Genomic DNA, 14,451 nt, shown 5'->3' on the forward strand with positions numbered 1-14,451 from the left:
AACCCTAACCCTAACCCTAACCCTAACCCTAACCCTAACCCTAACCCTAACCCTAACCCTAACCCTAACCCTAACCCTAACCCTAACCCTAACCCTAACCCTAACCCTAACCCTAACCCTAACCCTAACCCTAACCCTAACCCTAACCCTAACCCTAACCCTAACCCTAACCCTAACCCTAACCCTAACCCTAACCCTAACCCTAACCCTAACCCTAACCCTAACCGCGAAATGGCAGAGCGGGCCGCAGGCAGCGCCGCACCGATGCAAAGACCTTCCAATACGGCGAAATCCAGCAGCCGACGAAAGACCCATGAGATGGAGAGTGACTAGCGTGGTGGTGCGGTGGGGGTTCCTCGATACGCTCAACTCGGTCACAGACGCACGGCGCAGAAGCACACAACGGGCAGCCAAGCATCTGCGCAGGGGCGTGGGAGGTCGCGCAGGGACAACCACGAGGTGACGAAAGACCACGACGACAAGCAAATGTGCCAGGAACATCTCGGTGCAGCGCAGGTGGCACAAAAAGTAGTCACATCCCTCATTCCCGTGTCCTTAGAGGGCTTTCGAGAGGTACCAGGCATGTGAAGCGCTGCTGCGGTGCCTGGTCGGCACCACATGCAACGCGCCCATAGGAGGAGCGAGGACCAGCCGCTGGGTGCCGCAGGCGGGGAGAGTCATGGAGCGTAAAGACAGGGGCAAACAGGCGCACACATCCACCCATCAGCACACAGGCTGGGCTTTGCCGACCACCGGTGTCGACACCTGGCGCACTTGACGGCCTTCAGGTCCATGAGCGGCACGCAAGCCCACTGACGAGGCGTTCTTTTCATACACACCGGAAGCACCACTAAGGCAGGCCAACTGGCGTTACGGCCGCCTTCACCACAGGCGAGTAGACAAATGCGAAGCCGAGGGTGTTCCAGCGCGACGCACTCAAGTCCACCAACTCTGCGACGGGCACGCAACCAAATAGCCTAGGGGATAGAGGTGTCAACGCCGCCAGCGCAGCCGGGCGCCACAAGGGAAGCAAACGAGTCGCCTCAATGCCAAGATCCCGCTGACGAGGACTTATGCAGCAGCGACGCACCCGCAACCAGCAAAGCGAGCCAGCCACGGTCGAAAGTCATCCTGGTGAGCAGGAAAGTTCGCGTGTTGGCGGTCCAGGATGTGCCGTGAGGATGCGGCGAATTGCGTCGTCAAAGGCGGGGTCGCGTCGCCCGTCCATCACGGGAGCACGGAAGCGACTACTCGACAGAGAGGAAAGCGACGTGCATCTTGTGCTGTTTTTCTGCGGCAGCGCTCCTAATCGTAGCAAGCGCGCTGCTGAGGAGAGTCGCGTTGACGTGGTTTCAGTGCCCGTTGCGCATCATAAGGTCCCTTTGCTGGCTCTTGAGATAACTGTGACCTTGCAGGCTTGTTCGTGGACAAGGAAACCGCACCGATGGAACGCAGCCCCTGCTTCCCGGGCGTGGGCAAGGACGCGGGGGAGCTGGCGACATCTGAAGTGTGAGAGCCGACACGAGCCGCACAGCTTACAGAGCCTGCTATTGGCCCCAAACGCTGAAACCACACCCGATCATCCGGACGGCAGATGCCGCAGCCGCGTCCCTCGAGCGTGGCTTCGTGCATGGGCTGGGGCGCTCAGCGAGCCCTAATTGTTGCTGCGCCGACCGAGCGGCATGGATGAGGGAATAAGGCAGGACAAGTTAGCGTGAGGGGCGCTTTCCCCTGCGACGGCAGATGGTTTGCCATGGACGCCTGCGGCGCAGGCGCGTTGCTGCGACGGCACTGGAGCTGCTGTTGCTGGTGGTAAGTTGATGGTGGTGAGGTTGTGCGTGAAAGAAGCAAATAAGCAACCAAAGCGGACGAACCCCGTAAACCTTGTGCGGGCCGTGGTGTGGGAAAACTGCTGGCCGCCGCTGCCAGTGGCAGACTTGCAGCGGCTGCGCGCGGTGCGGGCGTGTTTTTTTTTTGGATGGCGGTTGGGGGTTCTGGGCTTCGGGTGTTTTGCCGCGTTTCGTTGGGGTCGAGCCGCGTGGCGCCTGTGTGGGGCGGGGGGCCCCTATGACGCCGGGGCCTTGAAAATACCGGGGGGCTGCTGGGAAAGTTTGGCGTCGAGGCGGGGGAGTCGTGGCCAGCAGGTTCTGAGGAAGAGGGTAAGCGGAAAGATTTGTGGCTGTTGACATCTGTGCACCTCCTGTATTTCAGCACAGGGCATCTTCGATTCGCTGGCGGTGGCTTGAGGCAGGCGACCAGTATTGTCGATTTTCGGCGCCTTTATAATGGTAGCATAAAACAGTGAAAACGGTGAGGAAAAAGGGGGGTACAAGTAGATCGTTCGCGCGGAAATGACGTTCAGCAGTCAAAAATAGAGAGAGCGAGGTGAATGAATATGTGCATGATGCATTCCAATACATGCGCCCCGCTCTTCCCAGCTGGCGAGTTCGCTATTACCGATCAAGAGTATGACAAGCTGCAATCCTTCGCCTTGCGCTCACGATAACACTACGCAAGAAGACGAATACCTACTTATCTTTATTTTGTCCCGTCATTCAAGGATCCCTGTCTCTTCATTTTAGTAGCCCTGCGCTACGCCCCTCATGGCTGATAAGAAGCCACAAGACGGCCTGTCTGCAAGAGTATGCTTTAAACGAATGTAGCGACATGGGAGGAACACGCCCAGGATACCGAGAAATGTATGAATGCGTGCAGTCTCCTCTGCCCCCGTCACACACGGCGGGAAGCCTCCTCTGATGAGTTCCAAAGGTGATGTGTGTCTCACACAAAATATGTGAATGCACGGCAACGTGCGCGGCAGAGCCCCGAATAACCTAACCCTAGGGTCCGCGCTCCAGCCTACACCACCGCCTATGGCGTCGTAACGCAGTTTTCACCAGCTGTGCGAGCCTCGCCACTTTCAGAAAACAAAGCAGCCAATCAGCCAGAAAAGGGCGCAACTGTAACCAGAGTCACCGTCGGAGCCTCCCTCTTCCCTGACACGAAACACGGCGCGTTGTCCTCTCGGCGATTCGGCAAATCGGTGGCCTGCCTCAAAGGCACTCCTGGGAGACCCGCCCTTTTTGACAGAGCCAGGTGATGTGGCTTGGGTTATCCACGCTGATGGCACTGAGCACTTCCTTTTGGTTTATGCTTGCGCACCGCGGCACGCAAGTACTTCATCGGGAGCTCCATTGGAATGATTCTCGTGTTGCTCTGAAACGACCCGTGGTGGCACTTGCGAAAAGCCGTTCTTGCGTGTATAAGCGAACAACCGCCCCAACGTGGCACTGTCTGCCTCGGCCATTCCACGTCAAATGGCCAGGGCGGGTTACAGCGTTGCTGACCAACAACATGAGCGAACGTCGCGCCGTCTCGGCTCGCTCATGAGACACTACCAGGCCCACAGGCAATTTCGTGTGCAAGAAGCGACTCCGCAGTCTTGCCCGACAAATCCCTGTATGTGCCTCCCCACGCCCTCACGTCCTTGAGAGCAAACTCACCCTCCACACCGGTGGCTTCCTCGCTCGTTGTAAGACTTTGTTGGTCAGAAGAATGGGTCAGAAACCCGGTCTCACAGCTCTGGGGAGCTAGCGGTACCTTCTCAGCTTCGTGGTGCAGCCCGAGAATAAGGGACGTGTGAGTGACAAAGGTCTCCACCACGTTCTCCAACTCGCTCGTCATGCTCATCACCTTGAGAGCAGGACGTAACAAAGACACTGTGTTTCGACTCAGTCTTTGTGCGAAAATCCCCTGCATGAGGTCAAAGGACGCCACCAAACGCATCAGGGATGGCCTTCGCTGTGTCGCCACCCTCATCCACGGCCGCCACAGCTTGTCAAATGGCCTCCACTAACGCTTCCAAATGTGCTGTGTGCTGGAATGAGGATATCCATGTCTTTCTCCAAAGTCGAGACTCGAGTGGCTAGCTGACCATCCTACGCACAGATCTGGTCCCCTGTCAAGCTTTCCATTGTCGTTATTTGTTCGCCGTAGCGCTCCTCCCATTGATGAAATTTAGTTTTAACAGCAACGCGATTGCTTTTCTCTGCCAATGGAGCTTTACGGGAAAAATACTTTTTGCGGCTTTGGCAACTGAAACTTACGGAAGTACGCACGGTGTCGCTTGCGCATGCGCAGAAGCAAGTGCTATGAGTTACTGGTGTCCTCAGCGTCTGAAATGCACAGAGGTACAGGAAATGGAAAAAACGAAAGGTTTAGGGAATGATCTTGTTGCACTGGAGGACAGTATTTCGACGTGTTTATCATGATGATGTGATTCATGTGCAAGGATTGTCAGAAAAAGATGTGGAAATGGCTTACTTGCATGTGGAACGCAAGCGACTCTTGTCTAGTGACCCAGGGAGTAGGCCGCAGTGAAACGTGTTCTGTGCGAAAGTCTCAGTGTGCCATCGGCGGTGAGGAACTCATACGTGCGGCCTACTGTTGTGCATGAAAGGATACTTTCTGTGTCCCTTGTCGGTGTGGCGACATCATGTCTCGACTTTCTTTGCCTTCACTTGGCCTTTTCGTTGTTTTTGTGCGCGTTTTGTGTAGCTGCATCACTCACGTCGGGAGAGCAGATCTACAGATGCTTCGTCGAGGCTTTTGCCGCAGTATCCCGCTCTTGGGACCCACCTTTACAGAGCTTGTGGAGCGGCTGGACTCCTTTGAGAAGGAGTTCATCGAGTGGAAGGCGTTTCGGAAAGCGGTCGAGTCAACGTCTCCGAAGGTGACGGAGGCAGCGAAGGAGATTATTGCGGAGAGCATGAAGGAGGTGAAGACGAGCAAGGTGAACTTGGAAAACCCGCTGACGCCTGAAGAGTTCACGGAGTTGAACCAGTTTTACGCCAAGCAGAAGGTGAAGGATATTTTCTTCGAAAACTTGCTTTACATCAACACACCGAATGACTTGATGCAGCATTCGGAGATCGTTTTTCGACAGTACCTTGTGCGCATTGCCCGTCGCGTTCGCCACTTGAATCATGCCCCGTACGGCCTTTCGCAGATGCCGGGAATTCAAATGCTGAAGAAGTGGTACCAGTGGAGTTTTCACGACGTTCGCAGCACTCCTGTTCCAACGACCCGAGACGGATGCTACCGATGTGACCGCATGGTGCGGCGCGTTTTCCTACGCCACTACAACGTGAGCTCTCTCATCACCGATGGTATGGTCGAGTTTGCCGGCCGCGAGGGATGGACGCATGTAGACGAAGAAGTGATGCACACGTATGATGAGCTGCAGCACTTTTTCGAAGCATTTTGCCTGGGTCGTGTCCGTCTTCGCTTTTTGGTAGGCAATTATATGTATCTGTCAACCAAAATCCTTGGTGTCTCGAGGGAGGAGTACGCCGTGAATGACGCAGACGGGCTTACAGTGCCCATCTTTTTCGACCATAATGCGGACGATTTTGTTGGGCAGATCTGCAAGAGATGCTCTCTGTTGGTACTCACGAAGTGCGCGATCAAAGAAGCGCAGGCGACTTATGATGCGGAGATCGAGCTAAAACTGGCTGGGGATCCTAGTTTGGTCTTTGTGGGGGTACCGTATATCACGTATGACATCATTTGCGCGATGCTGGAGGACGCCGTGTCTGCCAACGTTGATCGCCAGGAACGGACAGGCAAGGAGTGCACCAAAATCGAAGTCACGCTGGCGCAGTGGCCGACAAACAAGCGCTTTGTTCTGCGTATATCTGATACGGCGGGCGGAATGACCTTACGCCAGGCTTCAATGCAGCTGTCCTGCTGGTCTCTTTACAGAAATATCCAAGGTCATAATCAGGATACGATTTCAACGTGGACCTCAAGTCCGATTCGGCTACCCTATGCGTACAATGCCGCGCGCGTGATTGGTGGGAACATTACGCTGGCGTCCATTGAAGGCTACGGCACGGATCGGCAGCTGTATCTGCCGTCTACTGGACTTGCTGGTGTGTCGCTGTGATGCTGCAGATCACCGGAGAGAAGGGGCCGGGTCACCACAGCTTATGCGTTGGAGCGGTGCCGTGCCTTATTTTGTTGCTTTCTGTCTTCCTTGTTCGCGCTTTTGCTTTTCCATGTGCGTTCTGTGTCTCTTAGCTGACTGCTCCTGTTACCGTTCTGTTTGTTTTGGGGGTAGTAGGCGCCGCTCATTGTCGGTCGAGCGCGATTTTTTTTTGGTGTGTGCTGTGGAGGTATCGTGTTTCGCTCGATGACGTGCTTCACAGCATCTGGATTTGGCGCGTCTGTCGACGGCGGTTTGCTACCCTTATTATATACCATCCTCTAGTGCCTGCACTCCGGTTGACAACAAAAAACAAGTAGGTAACACACCTATCCGACTGCGGGGCAAAGCATATGCCGACGCTGATTTTGCACTCTGCTCTTCACCGACTTCTGCTACCAGTGTCGTTGTGCCTATACTTAGTGGCGCATCTCTCTGCTCTTTGCTTCTCCCATTCATGGAGCACGCTACGTCGTAAATGTCTACGTGAGCGTTTTTCCGTCTTCACACGCCTCCAGCCTTTCTCGCTTGATTTTCAGTCGGGTATGCCGACACGACTTCGCACCGTGTATTTCACCCACACGCCGCAGAATAGCGCTGTCTCTCTTTTTCTCTTCTCGCGGAATAAAAAAGAAACGGAAAGATGAACAGTACCGATACAAAACAGAGCGCCGGCTACTTTAAGGAAAAGGCGACAATCGGCTTGAGTTCCTTCAGTGGCGATGAAATCGTGAAGGCTATTTTGAAGACTACCAGTCACCTACTGAAAGCACCGAAGGAAAAGTATATGCAGAAGCTGGTGGCCGCCTCGTACGGGCAGTATGGATCTGGATTGAGAGAGGGGCTTCCGATCAATGAGTTCATTGTCCGCGAGCTGGAGAAGCGATCTCACACTCACAACTGGATTGTAGTGCTGAAGACAATGGTCTCTTTTCATCGGCTGATGTGTGATGCCTCGGACAGCATGGTGGAAACGATCTGCTATTACAGACATGTGTTTAGGGCCTCAAACATCAAGAACCTGGCTGACACCGCTGACGGGGCTGGTCAGGCGTATTTTATTGCTCAATACATGACTTATCTGGAGGAGCGCTGTGTTATGCAGAGTGCTCTCGGAAAGGGTCGGCGCGTTGAGATTCGTGAGTTTGAGGAGTACCTGGAGACGCTGAATGCAAAGTCGCTCCAGCCGGTGTTTGAAATTCTGCTTCGACTCTTCGAGGCGGTGCCAGCAGTCGAGTACCGTGAGGCTGTGGTGAACAACTTTTGCACTCTGGAGGCGTATCAACTGCTTGTCCGGGACGGAAAGCAACTCTTCCAGCACTTGGCAAAGCGTGTCATCTTCATACTCGATGGATTTGAGGACTTTTCGCTGCCGGAGAAGCGGCGCTGGTTTGACTTGTACCGCAGATATGCTAGTGCATTTGCTTCTGTCAAGCAGTACTTCGATTCCATGTTGTGTTCCTCGCGCGTTTTTCTGGAGCCGGTGCCCAAGTTAAAGCCGCTACCGGAGTCACTGCTGACTCGTTTGGAGGGCGACATACGCGCCAGTGAAACGGCAAAGGAGGGACTGTGCACGCTGGAGAGCCTCGGTATCTGCAGCAGAGAAGATTCGCGCGTTGATAGCAAGGAAGAGAAGATTCGACCGCCGCGCGCGCCAGAGCCGGCTGTGGTAAATCAGTCAGAAGCTGTCACCGCTCTCACGCCAGCTGCACCGACCGTTTCATTGGATGACCTTTTTGTGCCAAGCCAGGAGCCAACGAAGCCAGTGCAGCCTGCTTCTTGTCCTGCCTCTTGGACACCTGCACCACTGGCGGCCACGTCATTCCAACAGGGTTCCGAGCAATTTCAGTGGGAAACTGGCGTGCCGCAGAACTGGGGATCTGGCGGCCATATCACCCTCCAAGCCATCGCGACGCCACCAGTGCCGCCGCCGCAGCACGCCTTTTCAGGTGGTGCACCACCGCCTGCTGGAGAAGGCGCGCTGTACCCTCTGGTGCAATCGGCGTTGAAGCAACCGCCGCCGCCAGTGCAGTTCAAGAAGCCGGCGGACCCGTTAAAGGACTTGTACAATAGCTGCCACTGGCAATCGAACTAGACACTGATTGCCGAAGGAGAACGTTGTTTTCGGACTATGCTGTCTGGATGACGTCCGTCGCTGCAGACGCGTCGTGCGTGTTGTTGGACGCGGTTCTAAGGGGATGCGAGAGAAGAGATGCCAAGGGTTCGCTGTATTACGGTCCTCACCCTGTCATCCTTGTCGACACTCTTCCGGGGTCTTTTGTCTTATTTTGCTGTACTCTTGCGAAAAGTTACGGATATGAAGGATAAAATGAAGCGAGCGAAGAGATAGGATCGAGCGCCTTGGTAGTAAGAGGGACTTACGCAGAACGAATGCGATGTAGCCTCTCTGTGGCGCCATCGCGCACGGTGTTGCTTCTGGAACTGGACAGTGGCGTTTTGCGTCGTTATCATTCTCCCCTTTCCTTACACTCTCTCTTGGGATCTGTTGCGAACGGATCCGGTTTGCCCTTTCTTAGTACGTCTCACACGTCTGTTAGGAAATGAGAGTGCTTTGTCTTCGGTCTCTGGCAACTTGGCCTGCTGGCTTAGCGGCTCGGTTTTACGGCGGGCAGGGTGGAGCACGACCTCCTGCGGGTGGGCGATATCCGCGGGCCGTCGGTCCTCCGCATCCGGACCGACGAAACGTACCCACGGAGCCACAGATCGTGGCACGCCTCATCACATGTTTCCCGCGTATCAACACATTTGTTCCGATCAGTCGATGGGCTGCTGCGCTTCCAGATGACCTGCGAGAGGCACTGGTGCCGTACGGGGGTCTCGGTGCCTTTGCCAGCGCGCAGAGCAACTTTTTCATGATTCGGAAGGAGAATGGCGTGACCGTGGCGTCGTTGTCAGCGATGGGGGCAGAGCTAGCAATGGAGCACGAACGAAAAGAAAAACAAGAGCAGAAGCGCGTGGAGAAGTTCAATCAGAGGAGAGACAAATTTGCGTCGCGCGGCCGTAGCTTTTCACCGTCCCAAGGCGGCCCGTCGCGGAAATAGTGGTTGCACAACTTCGGCCGTAATCGAGGTGGGTGACACGGTAGAGGCGCTTTTCGTGTGTTCGCGTGTGTCTCCTGTTTTGCGTGTTGTGTGGTTGTTGCTATGAGGATGTGAATACTAAACGTGTGATGCTACCGCGAGAAGATACATGATGGAGAGGCAGCTGGTTTTGTGCTGGCGCAGTGATAAGCTAAGGCATCATAGTAGGAGGTGAGGTGTGCTCACGGTTCCGGGGTTTTTTCTGCCGTCTTCTCGTGTGATGATGTCGACTGCAGTTGATCTCGCGCGTTCTCAACTCTTCACGGCTTTGGTCCCCCTTCTCGCTTTTTGTCTGAATCTTGCTTTTTCTGTTCTGGCACCATGCACGCAACAACAACAAACCGATTCGGTGGCTAGGTCGGTTCGTGATCATGACGCACTACTCCCGAAAGCCGCAGGTGTCGTCGAAGAGCGCCAAGGCGAAGGTTAGCGACCTCCGCTGCCACTACAAGAACACCTTCGAGACGGCGAATGTGATCAACGGCATGCCGCTTCGCAAGGCTCAGCAGCTGTACCGCCAGGTGCTCGCCAAGACCCGCTGCATCCCGTTCAAGCGCTACAACGGCAAGATCGGCCGCACCGCTCAGGCGAAGGAGTGGGGCCAGACCAAGGGCCGCTGGCCGCGCAAGTCCGTCGTGGCGATGATGTCGCTGCTCAAGAACGCCGAGGCCAACGCCATCGAGAAGGGTCTTGACCCCAACCAGATGGTCATCAAGCACGTCCAGGTGGACCAGGCTGCCCGCATGCGCCGCCGCACGTACCGTGCCCACGGTCGCATCACGCCGTACATGTGCAGCCCCTGCCACGTGCAGCTGTTCATGTCGGAGAAGAAGGAGCGGGTCCCGGCCCCGAAGAGCGCCCCCAAGAAGTGAGTGCGGCACGCATGAATTCATAGGCCAACATTCTGTTCTGATTTTAGTTTTATGGGAGCGAAGAAAAAAAAAACAACTTTAAGGATGACAAGCGCGGTTGCGCTGCAGGTGTAGGTGTGTTTTCTTATGAGGAGATGCGCCGAGAAAGCTGAGTGTCTTCATCTCGCATGCGGAAGAGCAAGGAAGCGTGATTGTCCACGCGCTGCTCCTGTTTTGCAATGAGGTCGTGAGTTAGGAGATTTACCTTTTCGGCTGTCGGCCCTCTCCCTTCCCCAGAGTTCTGCTCAACTCCCGCATGTCTTCTCCTTTTTTTCTTTCGCCTCGTGACGCGGCATTTTTACGCTTCGCATTGCGTTTCTGGTGGCATTCACTGTTTGCCACGAAGTATCGAAAGAGTTCAGCTGCACGTTCTGCCGCAGAGCCGGTTGCTGCGTTCTACAAGTAGGCGAGGATGCGCTCAGAATGATTCGATGGGCCGCAGTTCTGCGTTGTGGTGCTCATGGCGTGCGCGAGGATCGCCAGGCCCTGGCGCGCCATCACTTGAATCTTCTTGACAAGCGCCACTGGGAACTGACAACGCCGTCGCGGGCGCTGCCGGTGGTGGAGGTGTTGATCCGTTCCGGTGTGCTGATGGACAGGCTTGAAAAAAGCAGCACCAAGCCCCTGGCGAGCTTGACTCCATCCATGACAAAAAAGGAGCGCAGTTTGGTGCAGAAACTCTCCCACATGCTTCACCAAGCCTCGCCACCTACGGCATGTCGCGTTTCCAGGAATGCAGTGGAGGAGGACGAGGCGGTTCGTGCCGCTTATTCGGCGGCATGCGCTACCGGAGCGTGCACAATCGATGTGGTAGTCGATCTCGCTTTCGTCCGACACCTTCGATTTCCTTTGTCTGCGCTGATGCTGCTGGAGCTGGTGGAATCGCGATGCGTGAAAGTGTGCTGGACAAGAGGGAAGCCGTGCCTCTCTAAGGAGTTGCTAGACTCCATTTGCGACCTCTTTGCCGAACACGAGCAGTCACTGGACTTCAGGGCAACGTGGTGGTTGCTCTCGCTGCTGGGCGGTGGTACCCAGGTCCGCGACTGGCCGATCACACTGTCTGCTGGAAAGCGGCTCTTCCGGCTTTGTGTGCGCCGCATTCATTACCTGCTTCCTGACCTGCCGCTAGAAGATCTCCTCCTCGCGTACGTACAGCTTGCACGCATCGAGGGCTACGAGAAGCCGTTCATCGTTCTTGGCGAGATGGAGAGGCTGCTCCTCGCCACCTCGTCCGATGAATACACAGGTGTAAGCACCAACGTGCTCCTGAGGTTTATGACGATGCCGTTCGCGGTGCGGCACGCCGATTTGAATCTGCGCCTGTGTGCCGGCTGGAGCGCGGCTTCGAGGATAACAGAATTCACGCAGGAGGAGTGCCTCGCTGCGTTCGCGATCGTCGCCGCGCTGCATGAGGGCTGCGTTGCTGAAAGTGCAGCCGCGGTTGCGGCTCTTCGGGACTGGGAGATGCTGCACGATGCGCTTTTCGCACAGGTATTTTGTGTTGCGCATGAGATGACGGCGGCCGACTGCTTTCGCATCTTGGACCAGTCGGAGCTGATTAATGTATCGGGGTGGGGCATCACCGTGCCGCAAATGCTGCTCGAGAAGCTCAAGAAGAGAATCCTGTCGGAGTGCACGCACTACGCCATGGATGAATGCCGTGTTCCTGAGACAGCGGAGCTACTGCTGCGGGTTGCGCTTGGGCTGCAGGCGTTGATGCAGCGCTACACGGTGCTGCCGAGCAGCGCAGCCGACGAGCACGCTGTTGCTGAGTGCATTCTTCTTCTCGAGCGCTGTATCACGGTGCTCCCACCGCACGGTTGAGAGATGAGACTTGGGGACACATGCAGACGCGACATGTGCGGCTCATTGCGCCGGCCGTTTCATGCGTTGAGCGATGTCGCGTCCAGTGAGCAGCTGCTGTCGTACTTGCTTTCATCTTGTGCTCCAGTTGTGTGCTACACCGATAGAGTTGCTGCGTTGAAGTCGCCCTCTCCTTCACACGTCTGTTTCAGTGAAGATGATGAAGAGGAAGGCCTCTAGAGAAGTGTGGTGTGCGAGCAGGACGCACATGTGCACGTACACGGGTGTGCGCGTGGGTGACGCCGGTGCAGGAGCGTGGTGCACAGCACCACAAGCTCGAAGTGTCGTGCGTGCAGCCATACTGTGTTGCAGCGCGTATGTTTCTCACTCCCTCTCTCCGACAATGCCATATATATATTTTTTTCAGCGGCGCCTCCTCCACTGCCTTTGCCTCATTGGGCTCTCTCTTTCTTGCTCTTTTTGTAGTGCGTTTCCACGCCGTCCGCTTGCGTATTGCATCACCACTGGTGCAATACGCAGCTGTCTTTTCTGTGCTGTTCCTTTTTTTTTGCGTTTCACGAACATCGAAAAGTAGTCATGTCGTATTCTTCCCTGTTAGCTGCGCTCATCCTATTTTTCGTCTCGTTGGGTTTCGCCAATGGCGACAGCTCGTTCAACTTCGAAGCTCAGATGATTTTAGAAAACGCTACAGTAAACTCTGACTTTGTGGTGACGTCCGACTTCACCGAACTCATCACAACCGCGCTTCAGAGCGTCTCAAATCCGCCATCGCCCCTGAGTACGGTGGTGCAGGCTGTCCCGCCTCATTTGGTGATCGTGCTTAGTATGTGGTATACGGGAGAGCCCGAGTCTGTACAGAGGGCAATCAGCAATATTAACGGGACCTACACCAGATGGGCAAGCGGTGACACCCTCGCCGTCAGCGGGGCGTTGAGCCACACCTGCCTGACAAACATCGGCCAACAGCCAACGTTCATAAATTACACAAACAGTTGCAGCTCCTGGGACGCGCTCCTCCCACCAAGCAGCAATCAAACGTGCTGGCGGAACTTGTCCCTCACGTTCTACACCGCAGTCACCAGTCAATCCGACCCCCGCGCCAGCCTCCAGTCTTCTCTCTGCAGCTTTCTTCCCACCGACTGTGGGCTTATTACCTACGGCGATTTGACAAGGACACAAATCACTATCAGCGACTCGGTTGTTACCGTCAACGTCATGCCATTCACCGTAATGTCCGAAAACCGGGAGGCGACGCTAGCGACGCTTGTAACGTACGCCCAATACGCCTCAGTGCTGGTTGAGCACAAGATCGTATACATTTTAGCCAACGGAGTGCAGGTGTTTTTTCAAGGTGACCCGCAGTCGTTATCGATTAACGGCACCTTTGAGCAGTGCGTGAAGAAGATGTGGTACCTCGTTTTTTTGATTGTCCTTGTCCCATTGTTTCTCATCGTTTCATCTTGTCTGTTTCAGCGCGGACGGGCATCTGGAAAGCGGCACATCAAGGACTCGGAGAGGGAGATCCGCGCTGGCGTTCGCTTTAGCGCCGCACCGTGGACTAACATCGGCGGCGGCTATCAGTACGGCCCTCCGCAAGGGTACGGAGGCGGCTACGATGGTGTCGGTGGTTGGCAAAATGCCGGCGCTCTCTACGCGTCGCCGCAAAATGCCCCGCAACGGTTATCGGAACAGGGGTTACAGGGCGGGTTTGAGTTTTGGGGAGGCCAACACTACGATGACCAGTACTTTGGAAGCCAACAGTATGACGCGCAGCAACGCGTTCCACAGGAAAGCTACGAGAACCGAAACAGCCAGTTGTAGTACGGTGGAGAACAGCACGGTGGTGCAAACCAGTGTGGTGACGACGGTGCGGGCCCTGCGTACCAGTGCTGGCTCGAAGAAAACAGTGTTCTGCGGGTTCTGCTCTATCCTACGTTTCCCACCGATTGCTCATCTTTTCCGCTTAGTGTGTCTCCTTGTGAGCGGCGATGCCGTGTGTGCATGGAGGTTCTCTGTTTTCTTGTGCGTCGAATTTGCAAAGGCTTTGCTGTCGGTGTCTATGTACTAGACTGCTACAGTTCTTAGATAGCTTGCTTGCTTGCACAGAGGCCTGAATCTTTTTCATTGCTTTGCTTTCGCGTTTTTCCGGCGTTGCTTTTTTTAGAAGCTGAAAAGTGCGACGGGATGACAGGCACGTGGATCTGTGCTCGTGCGATTGCCTTCGTCTTTCGACTTTTTCTCTACGGTTGCCTCTCTTCATGGCGCTTTACAGGTGTCAGTGCTCGATCTATTGTACTGGTCACTCACGGAGTGCGTTTTCCTCAGATTATGCAAGAAAAAGAAAACAAGGGTCGAGCAGCCGGAAACGTTTCCACGTGCGTACGCGCTCACTGCGCACTACCACCTTTGCACGACCGCCGGCTTCTCGGGAAAGAAGCTTTGAACGCTTGTATGGTGCAGAGTAGGCGATGCACTTCATGCATGTGTGCTTCTTCCAGCTTCTCAGCACTTACTTCAGAGTACTTCAACTCCACTTCCATTCCCTTGCTCAATCTCCACTGCTTCTCGGCCGACATGCCCCCGTGGGTTGTCGGCGCTTTTTTGTTGTTGCAGCTCTTCGGCCGTTATC

The 14,451-nt window shown here is 55.2% G+C and overlaps 6 protein-coding genes across 6 annotated transcripts; all 6 read left to right on the forward strand.

Moving 5' to 3' along the window:
* Positions 1-4,495: 4,495 nt before the first annotated feature.
* Positions 4,496-5,947, forward strand: LMJF_24_0010 (putative pyruvate dehydrogenase (lipoamide) kinase; the record flags this gene model as incomplete). The annotated part of the gene is made up of 1 exon (XM_001683467.1): positions 4,496-5,947. The coding sequence occupies one exon, from the start codon at positions 4,496-4,498 to the stop codon at positions 5,945-5,947; it is 1,452 nt and encodes a 483-aa protein (XP_001683519.1).
* A 682-nt stretch (positions 5,948-6,629) lies between these two features.
* LMJF_24_0020 (putative clathrin coat assembly protein) lies at positions 6,630-8,081 on the forward strand (the record flags this gene model as incomplete). Its single annotated transcript, XM_001683468.1, has 1 exon — positions 6,630-8,081. One exon carries the CDS (start codon positions 6,630-6,632, stop codon positions 8,079-8,081), a length of 1,452 nt encoding a protein of 483 aa, XP_001683520.1.
* A 466-nt stretch (positions 8,082-8,547) lies between these two features.
* On the forward strand, positions 8,548-9,048 carry LMJF_24_0030 (conserved hypothetical protein; the record flags this gene model as incomplete). Its single annotated transcript, XM_001683469.1, has 1 exon — positions 8,548-9,048. The coding sequence occupies one exon, from the start codon at positions 8,548-8,550 to the stop codon at positions 9,046-9,048; it is 501 nt and encodes a 166-aa protein (XP_001683521.1).
* A 410-nt stretch (positions 9,049-9,458) lies between these two features.
* LMJF_24_0040 (putative 60S ribosomal protein L17) lies at positions 9,459-9,959 on the forward strand (the record flags this gene model as incomplete). The annotated part of the gene is made up of 1 exon (XM_001683470.1): positions 9,459-9,959. The coding sequence occupies one exon, from the start codon at positions 9,459-9,461 to the stop codon at positions 9,957-9,959; it is 501 nt and encodes a 166-aa protein (XP_001683522.1).
* Positions 9,960-10,421: 462 nt separating this feature from the next.
* Positions 10,422-11,822, forward strand: LMJF_24_0050 (conserved hypothetical protein; the record flags this gene model as incomplete). Its single annotated transcript, XM_001683471.1, has 1 exon — positions 10,422-11,822. One exon carries the CDS (start codon positions 10,422-10,424, stop codon positions 11,820-11,822), a length of 1,401 nt encoding a protein of 466 aa, XP_001683523.1.
* Positions 11,823-12,398: 576 nt separating this feature from the next.
* Positions 12,399-13,643, forward strand: LMJF_24_0060 (conserved hypothetical protein; the record flags this gene model as incomplete). Its single annotated transcript, XM_001683472.1, has 1 exon — positions 12,399-13,643. The coding sequence occupies one exon, from the start codon at positions 12,399-12,401 to the stop codon at positions 13,641-13,643; it is 1,245 nt and encodes a 414-aa protein (XP_001683524.1).
* Between the last annotated feature and the right edge of the window lie 808 nt (positions 13,644-14,451).

This window comes from Leishmania major, chromosome 24 (assembly GCF_000002725.2).
Source record: "Leishmania major strain Friedlin complete genome, chromosome 24".
Taxonomy (NCBI): Eukaryota; Euglenozoa; class Kinetoplastea; order Trypanosomatida; family Trypanosomatidae; genus Leishmania; species Leishmania major.